The sequence below is a fragment of the Trichosporon asahii genome (genome assembly GCF_000293215.1).
Source record: "Trichosporon asahii var. asahii CBS 2479 unplaced genomic scaffold scaffold00050, whole genome shotgun sequence".
NCBI classification, from domain to species: domain Eukaryota; kingdom Fungi; phylum Basidiomycota; class Tremellomycetes; order Trichosporonales; family Trichosporonaceae; genus Trichosporon; species Trichosporon asahii.
The window spans coordinates 1366437-1381522 of record NW_014040874.1 but is presented as its reverse complement, the minus strand read 5'-3'; the positions used below and the strand labels follow the sequence as shown (position 1 = coordinate 1381522).

The 15086-nt window shown below is 59.6% G+C and overlaps 6 protein-coding genes across 6 annotated transcripts; 3 read left to right on the top strand and 3 right to left on the bottom strand.

Moving 5' to 3' along the window:
* Positions 1–371: 371 nt before the first annotated feature.
* A1Q1_01706 (uncharacterized protein) lies at positions 372–1582 on the top strand (the record flags this gene model as incomplete). Its single annotated transcript, XM_014324745.1, has 3 exons — positions 372–571; positions 633–803; positions 946–1582. The coding sequence occupies 3 exons, from the start codon at positions 372–374 to the stop codon at positions 1580–1582; spliced, it is 1008 nt and encodes a 335-aa protein (XP_014180220.1).
* A 494-nt stretch (positions 1583–2076) lies between these two features.
* A1Q1_01705 (uncharacterized protein) lies at positions 2077–2864 on the bottom strand (the record flags this gene model as incomplete). Its single annotated transcript, XM_014324744.1, has 3 exons — positions 2077–2384; positions 2475–2682; positions 2733–2864. The coding sequence occupies 3 exons, from the start codon at positions 2862–2864 to the stop codon at positions 2077–2079; spliced, it is 648 nt and encodes a 215-aa protein (XP_014180219.1).
* A 1601-nt stretch (positions 2865–4465) lies between these two features.
* On the bottom strand, positions 4466–4882 carry A1Q1_01704 (uncharacterized protein; the record flags this gene model as incomplete). The annotated part of the gene is made up of 1 exon (XM_014324743.1): positions 4466–4882. The coding sequence occupies one exon, from the start codon at positions 4880–4882 to the stop codon at positions 4466–4468; it is 417 nt and encodes a 138-aa protein (XP_014180218.1).
* Positions 4883–5185: 303 nt separating this feature from the next.
* On the top strand, positions 5186–6221 carry A1Q1_01703 (uncharacterized protein; the record flags this gene model as incomplete). Its single annotated transcript, XM_014324742.1, has 3 exons — positions 5186–5353; positions 5394–5980; positions 6044–6221. The coding sequence occupies 3 exons, from the start codon at positions 5186–5188 to the stop codon at positions 6219–6221; spliced, it is 933 nt and encodes a 310-aa protein (XP_014180217.1).
* Positions 6222–6988: 767 nt separating this feature from the next.
* Positions 6989–8587, top strand: A1Q1_01702 (uncharacterized protein; the record flags this gene model as incomplete). Its single annotated transcript, XM_014324741.1, has 1 exon — positions 6989–8587. The coding sequence occupies one exon, from the start codon at positions 6989–6991 to the stop codon at positions 8585–8587; it is 1599 nt and encodes a 532-aa protein (XP_014180216.1).
* A 1333-nt stretch (positions 8588–9920) lies between these two features.
* Positions 9921–12088, bottom strand: A1Q1_01701 (uncharacterized protein; the record flags this gene model as incomplete). The annotated part of the gene is made up of 4 exons (XM_014324740.1): positions 9921–10229; positions 10292–11101; positions 11276–11861; positions 11913–12088. 4 exons carry the CDS (start codon positions 12086–12088, stop codon positions 9921–9923), a joined length of 1881 nt encoding a protein of 626 aa, XP_014180215.1.
* Positions 12089–15086: the final 2998 nt, after the last annotated feature.

The following is a 15086-nucleotide window of genomic DNA, read 5'->3' as shown; positions in this document are numbered from 1 at the left end:
TAATGCGTACCTGATTGCAAGACGAGATGCGTGCGCCTGCATCCATGCCTGCGGCTCCCAAACAGCCTCCTGGCAGTCAGCCTCTTGGGGTTGTTACCAAGCGGGGCCGGGCAAGCGGGGTGCGCCGTTCCCCTCTCTGATGCTCGTCCCCATATGCAGCAGACTAGACATGCATCAGCTTTGAATCGTTTCTATCATTCTCTCGTTCGCACACCTACGTAAAGTCCCTCGTCTGGCACGACGTACCCCTCGACTTTCCTCATCGCTGTTGCGTCCTGGCCGACTTCGCCTGGCTCTTCGTTCTGCTCTCGTTGCGGTTTCGACACAGCCCCGCTTAGCGTCTGGTTTGGAATAACGACCTATCTCCCGGGATGCTGAAACGACCCCGCGCGCTCCTCGCTGCGCTGGCGCTGACCGGCCTCATCGCCGTCGGCGTCCTGATTGCAACTGTGCTGAAGCTCTGGGGTCCCTGGCTTCCCTCCACTGGATCACGGCGGACGATCCCGCCATACTGGGGCGGCTTCGGCGGTGTGATCTGGAGTGGGTGCTCAGTGCTCCTCGCTTGTGTTTGGTGAGTGGCCCCCTTCCTCTGATCGACAATTGCACGCTCCTCTATTCTATATGATTGACAGTCCGGTTGCTTGGTTGCTAACTCTCAGCATGGGCGTTTCGGCACGACCAAAGCGACGGGCGCACTATGTCTTCGTCCTCGTGTGTGCGGTCGCCATGGCGGGCTTTGGAATCGGCACGGGCGCGCTCTGGACGCATGCTGGTATCCGCGATTGTGCGAACAAGTTCTGTCGGTGAGTACGACTTACGCCTGACCTGCTGCATTGGGCTGTCTTAGACGCGTATCAGCTAAGCGCTATCCGCTGCGTCGTGTGTCTTCACCCGACCGTTGATCCGCCAACTTTCGTGAAATCCCAGCTGAGCCGGCGCCCGCAGAGCTCGTTTCAGCCTGATAATTGTCTCGGGTGTCAAACCCAAGCTAACGATCAGCATCGCCATTGCCGTCCTCGTGCTAAGCGACGTGCTCTTCCTCGCCTGGGTGGTGGCCTTTGCGATCGGCCTGCGATCACTGCTGAAACCCTCGACTCAACGGCAGCGATACGAGACGACGACGGAGCGTGTGTCCCGTGAAGTACCGCGGGAGAAGCACTCTCTCGAAGCGACTCCGGACACGTCCGTCGGAAAGTCGAGCGTGAATCCCACGCTGGGAGTGCCGGTCCTCAACAGTGTGCCGACCAGCCCTCTCCCGCCGCCGCCAGGCATCTCCTCTTCTCCGCCAAGCCGCACAGTGGCGCTTAAGGATACACTTTCCTCCTTCCGCGATAAGAAGATGCGCCGTGAAGGCACAGAGAGCACGACAGCAAGTCTCATCCCGTACCTCTCGCCGTACGACCTCGACACTTTGCAGAGTATGCAGCCTGGCCGCCAGCGAAGCATGGACGCAGAGAGGGACAGACGGAGTACGGACGAGCCGGCGCCGTTCGAGGTGAAGAACGTCAGTTTCGGCCGCAAGTCGAACAGCTCGGGCAAGCAGAAGAGCAGGAAGCCCATCGACGGGCTGTGGAAGCAGTAGACCAAAAGGGGACTGGAAGCATTGCATGGCGAATGTGGGGACGCGATGGACGCTGGATGACAAAACAACTGCATCACTATGTATCTTTATAATGACGAGATGATCACGGGGCATGGGAATGAACAAGGAGCACAAACACGGCGGTAAATCTCATTCAATGCGTTGCAATTAACAAACAGAGCCTGGGAATGCACACTGGGAGCTGAGCCTACCATTCCGAGCAGGCAAGCGACGACGATCGCGAACGATAAGGACAAGATATCCCTGAGCTGGAATGTATCGTTCACGTCGATCGGGTATGCTGACGCCACTTCGTCGGCGGCGCATTCAGTCGACCTGAAGTCGTATATCGTACATTGCTCTATGATCTACAGTGCAGTCGTTCGTAACGGCCTGCCCCTTGCATCTTGCCCTCTTGTCTCTTGCCTCGTGTATTCTTATCTCTTGCCTCTTGCTTCTTCATACCACCAGGTGTCCTGTCATTCAGCACGAGCTCAATTGAAGCTAAAGTCTCCTCCTCCTCCGCCCCCACCTGAACTCTGATCGTTCTCAATCTCATCGAGCAGAATGCACAGCGCAGCCATGAGCGCAAGGTCGACGCCCGGTGCGACATCGACAAAGTACGTCTGCTTGTCGAACACGAGGTTGGAGACATTCATGCCCTTGCGCTTGATCATGGCGATGGGCGGGCCATCCTCAATGAAGATCGTCGCGCTGCGGCCGAACATGTCGCCCTTGAGCAGGAGCGCGACAGGCTGACCTGTCGAGGCGTTCGTGAACTTGATCGACATCTTGGAGCCCCCTGAACGTTAGTGAGGAGCTCACGTGGCCGGGCAAGCAGACACTGGCGACCGAGACACCAGAGCCTCAGACATGTCGAAAGGCTACTCACAGCTCATCCTGTTCCTCAGCTCGAAGAGCACTGTTCCATTCTGGTCCTCGCCGAGGTATGTCGTGCGCCAAGACATGATCTTCTCGCGAATGGTGAAGAGGTAGTTGCCCCACGCGTCCGTGATGGTCTTGCGACCGCGCATAGACATCATCTTGCCGCTGCACTTGACAACCGGCCGTCCCTCTGTGTCGGTGACGGTGAAGTCGTCCTAACATCAGCCTTTGCCGCCCAGCCGTACATCGGTGGTGTGTCACTCACGCCGGACCAGCTGAAGACCTTCTCCTTGAGCACCAGCGTGACGACAGGGTGGTTCACATAGTTCATGTTGAGGCCCAATGGCGGGTGCACGGGCTGCAGGGTGAGGCCAGTGTCGGCGGCGAAGAGACCCATGTTGGCTGAGATGGTAGTGAGATGAGGTGAGAGATGATGTGGTGAGCACTCCTGCCACGACGCCTCTTATCTACGCTGCAGGAGATGTGAGGGCGGAGCGGAGGGCAGTGCAGGCGCCCATGGCGAGGAACCCGGCCCTCGCGAATGCACGTATGCACGTATGTGCGTCTCAGCCTAGGCCAAGGTGCTCATCTACGCGATGGAAGGCAGCGAGACGAGGTGTCAAACACACGAAGTGCTCGATGCGACGCAGTCGCTACACGACCTCCTGTCGGACACCGCTTCCAGGCACCATCACATCCCCTTATCACTCCCAACTCTCGCCGCTGCGCGTACAGTGGTTGTGGTCGTGCCTCCGTGGCTGGCGTCGCATGTGCCGCATGGGAAAGCGATGCACGCAGTGCTGCTCGACTATGCTTATCGCAATGGGACATATCAGCCTCGATCGCGTGTGCCTGCGTTTCAACAGTGTGATTTGTTGGAGGACGGTAGCAAAACGATGCTCCGCACTGCTGCACAGGTCGTGCACCGCACTGTTTCTTCGCCAGACGGCTTGTGATGGAGGGACTGTGCGCAGATCCGTCATTGCTTGAGTTCTTGGCATCGTCATGAAGCTATGCATAGCAGGCTGTCCCGTAACGACGTGACGAGAGACGATGGGTGTCTGCGGTAGATCGATCGAGGGCCTAGTGGCCCAGCTTTCACCGATTGCCATCGGGCGATGCTACTCTGATTGTGACTTCGCACGATCCCGTCAACATCCGGTCCTCGGCACCAGAGTCAAACGCATGCACATTGGGTCGGGCAAAGCTGGATCTGAGTTGCGTTGGGGAAAGGGAGACGTCCGCAGACGTGCAGTTGTTAGTGAATGGTACTGGGGTTGATTCTTGAGCGGACCCGAGCAAGAGACGAGGTTGATAAGATAGCAGCCACCCTTAATCCCACTCTGCCAGCTGTTTGGCGGGAGGCGTTGGTCTGAGTCCCCGTTGTTCCCTTTGCACTTCGAGTTCCCTTTGCACTTCGGACAACACATCGTCGACTTGAACTAGCGGAACGCCAACTTTCGGAATACAGAGTAGTAGTGACAGCGGTTGATCGCTACACAGCTTAGCAGGCCGAGTCGGGTCCTTAGGCTTACACTTTCCCGATCTGTGCACTTCAAACCTGTGATGGCAGCAGTGTTACCGAGCTATGGGTAGAGCAAATGCATGCACAACCAGAGAGAGAAAGCAGGCAAGCAGAGCTCGCTATGACTGAAGCCGCCCGTGCGCGCCGTGCGCCGGTGTCGCCTGTGCACTAGCCACCTAGGCCCAACATGGACCACGGCACACTAAAGGTTAGTCATGTCTAAGTCTGGCACCCGGCTCGTCGGGCATGTCACTGGCCACTCGCTGCTCATGAAGGGCGCGTAGACTACTACGTGCGCGGCGTCTCATGTTTCTCACTCTCGCTGGTCTTAAAGAGTCGTGCTGGGCGTCGTCGAGTGGTATGTGCTTGCCTCATCGGTCTCGTTCCAGCAACTGCCATGTGGGCTAACGACAGGCTGAGCTGTTTGCGGCACCATGTGCGCCTTCCTCGCCGTCCTTCCAATCGTCAGCTTCTTATACGCCCTCCTTAACATTCCCTTCACCTTCATCCTTCTCGCCGCCCCAATCCACGCCAGACTCTGGGGCTGGCCCGACGACTTCTCCGTCTCCTTCCATTACCGCGGCCGAGTCACCGAGACCATACCCCAGTACGGCGTACAAGTGTGCAGCGGGTGGGGAAACTGGTGCGATCCCACCCAGTGCCAGTGGGCGCAACAACTGCGCACGAATGGGAACAACCCAAAGGATATCTGGCGCTGGCGATGGAAGCAGGTGCGCAAACAGGATGCGGCTTGGATCGACCTGTGGCGCAGCAGTGGAGACACGTTCAACCTGTTCGAAACTGGACGGGCAGAGCAGCAGGGGCAGTGCCAGCTCGCGGGCGAGCAGAGGGTGAATTGCGGCGACGACCATTACATTGCGCTCGTGCATTGTTGGCAGTGGTAGGCTTGATTTGTAAGCTTGTGGTTGTGTATGACTATCGTTCGGCCAGCATGTTGACCTGTGATGACCGCCTGTGATGAGCAATGCACAGTGTCGTAGCCTCTGCGGGGAAGCAGCAGAACCGACAGGCGAGCTTGACCCGGAATATGCGCTCTGCTGGTGTGCATGTTCGCTCGGCAGCGACAGCGCTCGAGGGCGGTGTGGACTGGGGGCGCTCGCTCGCAGCGGCATTCCCCGCCCACCTGGCGGTCGGCAGGCTGTTGGCAGACGTACTTAAGCCATGATGCCCTCATGCGCATCCCCATTAGCCTCCCCATCTCCCAACAGATAGACATGAGAGACCACCCCGTGAAGACGCCAGCCGAGTGGCCCGGCGTGCTGAAGACGCCGGGAGCGACCGACTGGCCAGGCTCGCTGAACCCGTTCGAAGGCGAGTTCGCCCTCTACGACATGCTCAAGGTATGCTCCCCATTTGTTCAACTAGTCGAGCTCACGTCAGTTCCGATCATCAGTCGACTACACCGTGTCGCGCAAGTCCTCCGGAGTCGTCCCCGAGGAAGTCGCCTCGGCCGTCGAGTCGCTAAGCAATAGTGGTCCTTCCAGCTCACCGTCGGCGCAGTCCGACTCGACGTACCGTACGCCTTCAACACATCGCTCGACTTCCACCCATCATGTCAGTTTCGCCAGCGCTGGCAGCTCGCCGACCATGGAGACGCCCACAGCCTCCTCAGTGCTTAGCGCGGCTCCAGCCAAGCCGTTCTACAAGCACCCATTCGCCGTACCCGATCCCCGCGGCGATCCCAAGGTCCACGAGCGGATGGAGCTCGACCGTCCCCATCCCTTTTCGCTGGCTGAGGGCATTGCGAGGAGTCTGAGCGCCCCACCACCGCCCGCTCCGCCTCCGCCCACCAGGGCGCCTTCGATTGTGTCCAGCATCAGGAGTGGAAGGAGCAGGCTCGGCAGTCGGGACGACACCGATATTCACATGGAACACATGGAACAGAGGCGCAAGGCGGAGCGGGATGAGTTTGGGAAGCACCACCATCACCTCGACGCCTTGCTGAAAGCTAAGCGGATGTCGGGCAGGTTGGTTCGTGGGCACTAGGTAGATCCTGAGAGTAAGCAAGCATTTCTCGGTGTTAATATCAGGCCGCCAAGCGGTGCACTGTGGTCAGGGTGGGAGTGGGTCGCTCTCCTTGCGATCGTCGAAGAGCGCTTTGAGCACACTTTGGGCGCGCGTCGATCAGACAACGCCGTAAACGAGCTGCGGAGCGGACAATCTGACACGGTGCCGCAAGCAAGTGCCGTGCAGATCCAGTCCAGATGATAGGTGGACGTTGAGGGGAGTAGGGATGTGCTTGGCTGTATCAAGATTCGAGATCGTCACCTAGCTCCAGGCTTTATCGCGCGGCTCATACGCCGCGCTCGCCGAAGGACGGTCGCACGTGATGGTTCTGTGGGTGACTGACATGACGCTGCGTGGAAAGATATGAAACTGTAAATAAACCGCCGGGCGGCTGACGAGAGCGTGGTGCAACGGTCGCCTGACGAATGGCAGTCGCTGCATGCCGCTTTGGGAGATATCAGCTCCTGGTCCCACTATTCCGCCGGCGATCCATGTGCACGCGCACCCAACAACTCCCACCGATCTCACCTCATCTCCTCGGGTCTGCTGCTCCCACGTCCCAACCGACTTCCAAAGGCAGGGCCTAGAGCAACGGACACTCAAGCTCTGGCAATTAAGGCGACAGGTCCGGATCCGCTATCACACCCTGCGGAGCTGCGGAGCGCGCCTGGGACCCAACCACCGCAAAGGACCCCGGGCCTTCAGAGCAGAGGAGGACACATGAGGAATCAGGGGTTTCACGGGACAAGCTCGGCCCAACGGTCACGCAACGCCACTGCGCGATGACAACATGACTTTCCGGGAGTCCTAGTGCATAGAGCTTGAGAGCGCTCGCTATCAGCCAGCCCGGTGTGCCGGCGCCGGTGGTGCGAGAAAGCATGCAATTGCGATACGTGTTTTGCATTCATCCACTCCACTGTTGATCTTATCTCTTGATCGCCCGATCACGACACGACAGAACTTTCAGCATGTCGATACCACATAACGGCTTGCGCGACCCCGAGAAGGAGACGAAGGACGACTATGACGCGCGCGTCGGTTCGATCGACCAAGGGTTCCGCGACGAGCACACGGCCTACGGCGTCGCCGTCGACGAGAAGGGCCACACGGTGCTCGAGGGCACGTTCGACCCGGTGTACGAAGCGAAGGCGCGCGTGTTGAACCGCGCTATTCAGGACATCGGCATGGGGGCGTACCAGTGGCAGCTGTTTGTCGTCATCGGCTTCGGCTGGGCGTCGGACAACATGATGCCCATCGTCACCTCGCTCATCCTCCCCGTCATTGCCAAGGAGTTCAACCCCGTGCACAAGGAGTTCCTCCCGCTCGCGCAGAACCTCGGTCTGCTCGCCGGCGCCGTCTTCTGGGGTCTCGGCGCGGACGTCATTGGCCGCAAAATCGGCTTCAACCTCACCCTCGGCATCACGGCCGTGTTCGCCATGATCGCCGCAAGTTCGCCGAACTTTGCGGCGATTGCTGTCTTTGACGCTCTCTGGTCCTTCGGCGTCGGCGGAAACCTCCCGATCGATTCGGCCATCTTCCTCGAATTCCTCCCGGCCTCGCACCAGTACCTCCTGACCGTTCTGTCAGTCGACTGGGCGCTCGCCCAGGTCGTCGCCACCCTGATCGCCTGGCCGCTGCTCGGCACGCTTACCTGCTCCGACGCGGAGACCTGCACGCGGTCTCAGAATATGGGCTGGAGATGGTATGTGATCACGATGGGCGGTATCCTCCTGATCATGTTCATTATCCGCTTCATCTTCTTCCACATTTACGAGTCGCCCAAGTTCTTGATGGGCAAGGGCAAGGAGGAGGAGGCGGTCCGCGTCGTGCACGAGGTCGCGCGCCGGAACGGCAAGACGGTCAACCTCACCGTCGACGACCTTAAAGCGTGCGAGCCCGAGGGTTATGTTGGACGCACTGATGCGACCGAGGCGCTCCGTCGCAGTCTACTAAAGCGTGTCAACATGTCGCACGTCCGCTCGCTGTTCAGCACGCCTCGCATCGCCTTCAGCACCAGCATGATCATGCTCATCTGGCTGATCATCGGTCTCGCCTACCCGCTGTACAATGGCTTCCTGCCCCTCCTCGTCTCCAACTCGGGCAGCAGCACCTACATCACGTACCGCAACATGCTGATCATTGCCGTGCTCGGCGTTCCCGGCGCCATCATCGGCGCCATCCTCTCCGAGTGGCGCTTCATGGGGCGCAAGGGTGTGCTCGCGATGAGCACGGCCCTGACCGGTGTCTTCCTCCTTTGCAACACGACGGCGCGCACAAACCCGAACGCCCAGCTCGGATGGAACTGCGCGTACAACTTCTTCTCAACAATCTGCTACGCCATCCTGTACGCTTATACGCCAGAGGTGTTCCCGACGTTCTCTCGTGGTACGGGCAACGCTTTGACCGCGTCCTGCAACCGTGTCATGGGCGTCATGGCTCCCGTCATCGGCATCTACGCCAAGGCCGGCACCTGGGTTCCCGTCTACGCCGCCGGCGCCATGTTCATCGCCGCCGGCCTGCTCGCCCTCATCCTTCCCTTCGAGTCTCGCGGCAAGGCGAGTCTCTAAGCACTCACCATTCCATTACTCTCAGTCCCCGCGCATCACTGTATCATGTCCCTGTTCTGATCGTCCCATCCTCGTCATAGCTCTCACCTCCTCCCCGGTATAATGTCCCAGCGAGTCCGTCCAAACCGCAGAAACCCCAAAACTGTACCGCGCTGTCCGTACCGCACCATGCGCTGCGGCAGCTGCACCGCAGGCTGTACCGAAACACGCGTTTCCGATGCTATCTCGCAAGAACATGCGCCCGCATGGGCTTGAGTCCGGCAGACTCCTCGAGTCCGGCAGACTCGCACCAGAGTCCGGCTGACTCTGCACTGACCTGCATCTGTGCTAACCCCGTGCTAACCGTTTATCACAGGTGAACAGATGACGACATGCGTCGAAGACGTGCTCGTGTGCGAATGCTGATTCGTGTGACCATCTGTAAGTCTTGAAATGCATGCGATAACCGCGGATCGACGGTAGAAAGAGATCTCTGGCAGCCTAGTGCACGCGAGGGAACACATGTGGCGCAGAGCTATTGCGGCTAGCGCCAATGCGTTTCTGCACTGACATCGACTGACTGTAAAACTTTTCTGTAAAACCCAATCGAGGTCGGAGGAAGGCCTTGCTAGATTCAGTGTTTCCCACGGTGACTTGTCCGTTTGCAGGGCGATTTGGTCATTGACATGGCGCTCAAGACAACATATGGAGAGCGCGAGAGCGCAGGGCGCCAGACTGAGGGAAATGCGGAAGTCTATCCTCTGGAATTGCGAGCTGCCACTCAGCCCTCATATCTAAGATTGGAGACAGCCAGTCGCTCAACTTACGCAAGCCACACACTCACGCACACACACAGCCGCACACAAAGCTTCCAACAATGCTACTCCGCGCGAAGAACAAGTACGTACTCGCAACGCCGGATTTGCCACCCAAAAACCTCGAATCGGGCTTGGAGGAAGCCTTTGCTAGTTTCATGGTCTCCCACGGTACCCACTGGTTGAACGTTATGTGAACAGAACCGTGTCTTTTGTCGCAAGGACTCCCACGGTTGCACGCTAGCCAAGAGGCATAGTACGTTGTGTTATCCACGCGCACGTTGTAAATGGTCAAGGTGGTTGCTCATGCATAGAATGTACAGGACTGAGCGCTTCGCCTCAAGCATGGCAGACATGTTGCCTGGATACATTGCGCATGTATTAGAGACATGGTCGAATATCATCTCTCCGTTAGAGTCCAGGCGACCCGCAATTGCCACAGGGGCTTACCAATATGGCGACCTGCACTCGCGACTGGTTTGATTATACTTCTGCATACACAACGATTACGTGACTTTCGATACAAAGTGGAGAGCAGCTTAGTGCGTAGCGCCAACGGTGAGGGTGGCAAAGTCCTCGTCGCGCTCGATACCGGTGAGCTCGTCAAAGTTGTAGAGGGGCTTGAGGTCGCTCTTCTTAGCCTTGCGGAGGACGTAGTGGCTGAACCACCAGGGCAGCCAGGTGGAGATCTGATACTTGGCGTGCACGGCCGTGGGGACGCCGAACACGGAGTCGAGCTCCTCGAGCGTGAGCTGCTTCGTCTCGGGGAGGAAGAAGAAGATGAGCCAGAAGGCGGTAAAGTTGAGTCCAGCGTAGAAGCCAAACGCACCCGTGGGCGTGAGGGCGGTCTTCATGCGCGGCCAGGTCATGCCGAGCAGAGACACGTCGCGACACCCCAGCCCATACCGACCTCGCGCGCCTCAAGCGGGAAGACCTCGGCCGAGTATGCGAAGGGCACGGGGCCCTCACCGACCGAGTAGAACATGGCGAAGAGGTAGATGAACAGAACAATAAGGGGGAGACGGGCGGGCGAGCTGGGCGAGATCAGGAACATGAGACCCGCGCACAGAAGCGTCCAGCACATGTTCGGGAAGGTCGACAGGAGGAGGTTGCGGCGTCCGAACGTGTCGATCGTGAACACGGCGGGGATCGCGAACACAAAGTTGATGAGACCGAAACCCCACGAGGCGAGCAGGCACTGGAGACGGTTGTAGCCCGCCTCCTGGAACACGGACGAGGAGTAGAACGCAATGATGTTGATACCGCACATCTGCTGCGCGAGCATGACGATGAAGCACGCAAGCGTCGCGCGGCGGATACGCGGGACCGTGAAGAGCTTGGCGATGCGGCCGAGGTACGTGCTGTGGCCGAAGGCGGCCTGCTCCTCGACGAGCTGGCAGTGGACGTAGTACATGTCGCGCGCGGCCTGGAGGGGGCTGTTGCGGAGGCGGAGGTAGCTCTTGAACGCATCGCGGTAGCGGCCCTTCTTCATGAGCCATCGGGGCGACTCGGGGCAGAAGAAGATGAGCAGCACGAGCGGCACGGCGGGGATGAACGCCGATCCGATCTGGAGGCGCCACGCAATCTTGCCCGTGTTGTACACCGCGAGGTTGGCGCAGAATCCGAGGAAAATACCGAACGCAGTCCACAGCTGCCAGCTCATGACGAGGCCGCCGCGCGTGGACGCCGGTACGTTCTCAGCATTGTAAATCGGGATGGTCTGATAAGTGATAACGTCAAGTTAGAATCATGTGGCGGTTCGAGGAATTTGCGAGGAAGGCACAACCAGGAGGACGATTGAAGCAGCACAAAGTCATAGCCATTCCAGGAGAGTAAGAAAACCGCGTCAGCGCTTCCTCGGCACGCATTCCGGACCCGTGGCTGGGGTACTCACCGAGCCCTTGAGACCCATACCGATGCCCATGAGGATACGCGTGATGAAGAGCTGGTACCAGTTCCGGGTGACCGCGCCGCCGATCGGCGTAACGAGACAGAAGATCGCCGAGACAAAGATCGTGCCACGCCTTCCTAGCCAGTTGTTCATGGGATCGTTCAACCAGCATCCTAAGAATGCAGAACCAATGTAAGGAGCAGAGTTGACGAGACCGACGAGCCACTCGTTCTTGACAGAGTAGCCCGGGACGTCGGGCGAGTCGGGAATACCGAATTCGATCGGGAACGACAGGTTAGCGCCGTTGGAGCCAGTCTGGTCCCAGCCCTGAACTGCAGCACCGACCGACGCAAGAATCACAGTCATGATGAGCGCCTTGGGCTGGTGCCACTTGTGCGTTTTCTCGCGGCGGATCGTGTTCTTGTCGTCCTCTGTGAGCTCGGGGAGCTGCTCAAACTTGCCCGGCGCCTGGCCGATGAGCGCGCCCTTCTGGAACAGCTCGACGTCCTCGAACCCGTGCTCCTGGCAGAAACGGGTCACATTGGCCAGCAGCCTGGGCTTGGGAATACCGTAGAGCGGGTTCTGGATCCTGGTGATTGTCAGCTGTCTGATCGGCCGTCAGATCGACTGCCGCACTCACTTGGCGCTCGTGTTCATGTTGATCGCGCGGACGTGGTCCTCGCGCAGCGCGCGCTCGAGGCTGTCGTCGTCGCCATCGTGCTTGAATCCGGCATCCTTGTCGTCATGATGGCTGCCCCCGGGACTGTCGTCGTAGTGCGCGATCTCGTTCACGTCGTGCTTCTCTTCAGCGGACATGGTTGCGTATCTGTCGCTGGGGTAACAGTGCGTTTCGACACGGGTGCCGGCGTCGTGCAGTGCTTATATATCTGCTGTATCCAGGCAGGAAGGAGGTGGGAGGCAAACGGCCGAGCGGGCGAGCAATGAGCGGCCTGCCTTTGCCGCCCGCCTCCTCCTTCAGCTGTCGCTCCCCACCTCGTCGCGTCTGGGTTCTGGGTCGAGACGCTAAGGAGTGGGCCCTGCCGTGCCATGGAGACCCAGAACGCCCGGGGATGATCCTGGACGTTGGAGTCTCCCAGAGGCCCCAGAACGCCCCGGAGTCGTCCTACAGCTTGAGGTGCCAGGCCCGAGGCTCGAGACCCGCAGGCCGCATGCGCCGCAAGCGTGTGATAATCGCGCACAAGACCTAAAGGCTCAACTGAGGAGCCTGGGATCGGGATCCGGAAAGCGTAAGCGGAACGCGACAGATCGCTGCGACCTCTGCCGCTCCGCCGTCGAGAAGCTCTCGGCGTGCGCCGTGCGGCGGACGGCTGCGGAGACGGACCTGGGGAACCTGGGGAACCTGAGCCTGATCCTCCTGGACTAGCTGAACCGATAGGAGCCGAGTCTCGCAGCCTGCCCAGGTGGTGCAGCAGGTGGGTCACCACATACCGGGCGTGCTCAGGCGTGGTACAGGGATGAGCCGGGCGGAGCAGGGACGAGGAGAGCCAAGGCGCGACCCAGCAACACAAATAGCTCACCCATGCTCACTAAGCTTCGAGCGTTCCTGGACCCCGAAGCCTGTTGCATATCGCCCGGGCCCGGTCTTGCTCTTCGCCAATCAAGATGTAGGGGAGGGTGTACAGCACGCTTCGTCACATGGACAGACGGGGCGGTGGGGAGGGAAAGGTGTGACCATCTGCGACGGCGGCTACGCCGAAGCCCGCCAGCGAAGCTTCGAAGATGAAAAAGGCGGACGCGCCAAGGGGGTGCCGACGGAGGTGGGGGATGCTATAAGCGGCATTCGCCAAGAAAGCCACTAGCGCTGAGAGCGAGAGCGTTGAGCGACCAAAGCGTAACATGCTGTGCCTGGCAAAGGGGAGATATGCACCCGTTCAAACGTGCAGATGGTCGCATGCGCTTCGCGTCTGGACGAGAGCTGAGAGTTGTTGTTTTGGTCATTCTAAGTCGGCATGGGCTCAGGGACCATCGCAGCGGACCGGTCACGGGGTCGGCGCTTTCTCACGGAGTCCGTTTTCCGTCGGCTGACTGGAGGTGGGCTAGTCTCTCGGGGGGTGACAATTGCCGCGACCTCGTCGCACGAGGGTGACATTCTGATAAGCGTGTGCTCGCCAGTATCCGGAAGTACGCGAGTACGGCGCTGTCAGTGTGAGCGAGTGTAGCAGGCGGGCATCGCGGCCGGGTCCCCCCGGCTCGGTGTGCTGTCATCAGGTGGGCGTCTCGTACGTTTCGTATGTCTAGATCACCGTCGAGCATGCCTCCGTTGGTGCCTGATGCCGGCGAGTAGGACGGGTCCGTGCGCCTCTCCTCCTCCGCCTTATTGACCCCGCTCCGTCCAACCGTCGCAGTCTCCCGAAGCAGTAACGACAGCCTTGGGGTCAGGCTGGATGATCCGGGTCATTCGCTAGAGCTGAGTAACATCGCGACATCGACTTTGTCAATACGAAACGCAATGTACCTTGCCTTGCGTACCTGCGTCCCTCTGTGCCTCTGTGCCTATGTCCAAAGCGACTTGCGGTGCTTGCGGCGCACGGCGCCTCGAGCATAGCCGTTCAAGCGGTGTGCCTCCTCAAATGCGAAGTCCGCTTCGGACTCTATTTCTCTCTAATCTCGAATATCTCGAAAGGAGGAGGTGAGCCGAGTGCCAGACATGAAGGGGGTCACGTGGTGTGTTGCCGAAGCAGCCGGTTCAGCCGGGATTCGGCTCTGGCCGGTGCGTCAACCGGACGTCTGACAAAAGTTTGAGTGGACGAGGTGGAGGGAGGGTCATCAGACCTGGCCCATTGATCAGGTCATCTGGCCCTTGTCACCGAGAACGGCGTCGACGCTCATCATGGTATGCTTTGGGACAAGTGACGCAGAGGCGTGCAGTACGTACGCCAATACGCCATGTACGCCACGCCCGAGGTAGTGTCTGAGGTGCGACCACGCGCGACCGAGCACCCCGCCGAGGCCTTGGCACATCACTGGAACGTGACTCGCTCTCTGACAGCGATCACCAGGTGAGTCTGCGGCCATCCTGAGGCCCACTGGGGCCGCAGGCTGCGCAGGAGGGGCTGCAGTCACCGGCGCGACTGGTGACTGGCCGGCATCGCAGCTGGGCAGGGAGCTCCAGGATGTGCAGCGGCAGGTGAGACCGATTCAGTGTGAAAACCCTCGCGAGCAGCACCCAACGTCCGAGGTCGCGGTGCTGGCCGCATGGAGGACTTGGCTGCTTTTGGCGCTCTGAACCACTTAAATAACTCATCCGTAAGGGGTTACAAGCCTCGCGAGTTGCTAGTTGCAGGGAACGCACAGCCCCGCTGATCAGTTATCAGGTCGGATTCCTGCTACCCCCCCATGCCATTGGCCCCCTGGGACTCGTGTGCTGAATCCGCTGGTGAACGGCCCTTCCTCACCCTCACGTACGGTCGGAGAACTCCTGGCTCTCCTGGCTGTCCTCGGCCGGAACAGTGGAGAAGTTGAATGATTCCGGCACGATAGGAGGATTATTGGCTTCGACGTGCGCACTCTCGGGCTGACGGTAGCTCTGGTGAATTCGTAGTGCCCGGAGCGATGACTAATGGGGGCACGCCGAGAGTGTAATTCCCGCAGGATGTTGTTAGCCATGGCAGCCCATGCGCGCCCATGGCAGCCTTTGCGCGCCTGAAAGATTTTCGACGGCGCAGGGTGGCTTGGGAGTGGCTTGGTATGAGCAGAGGAGGAGGTGCGAGCGCATTGAGTGCGGCAGGGAAGGGTGAATGGACTGATTAAATGCGGGTTCCAGGGCGGACAGGGGTTGCACACCATGCCCAAG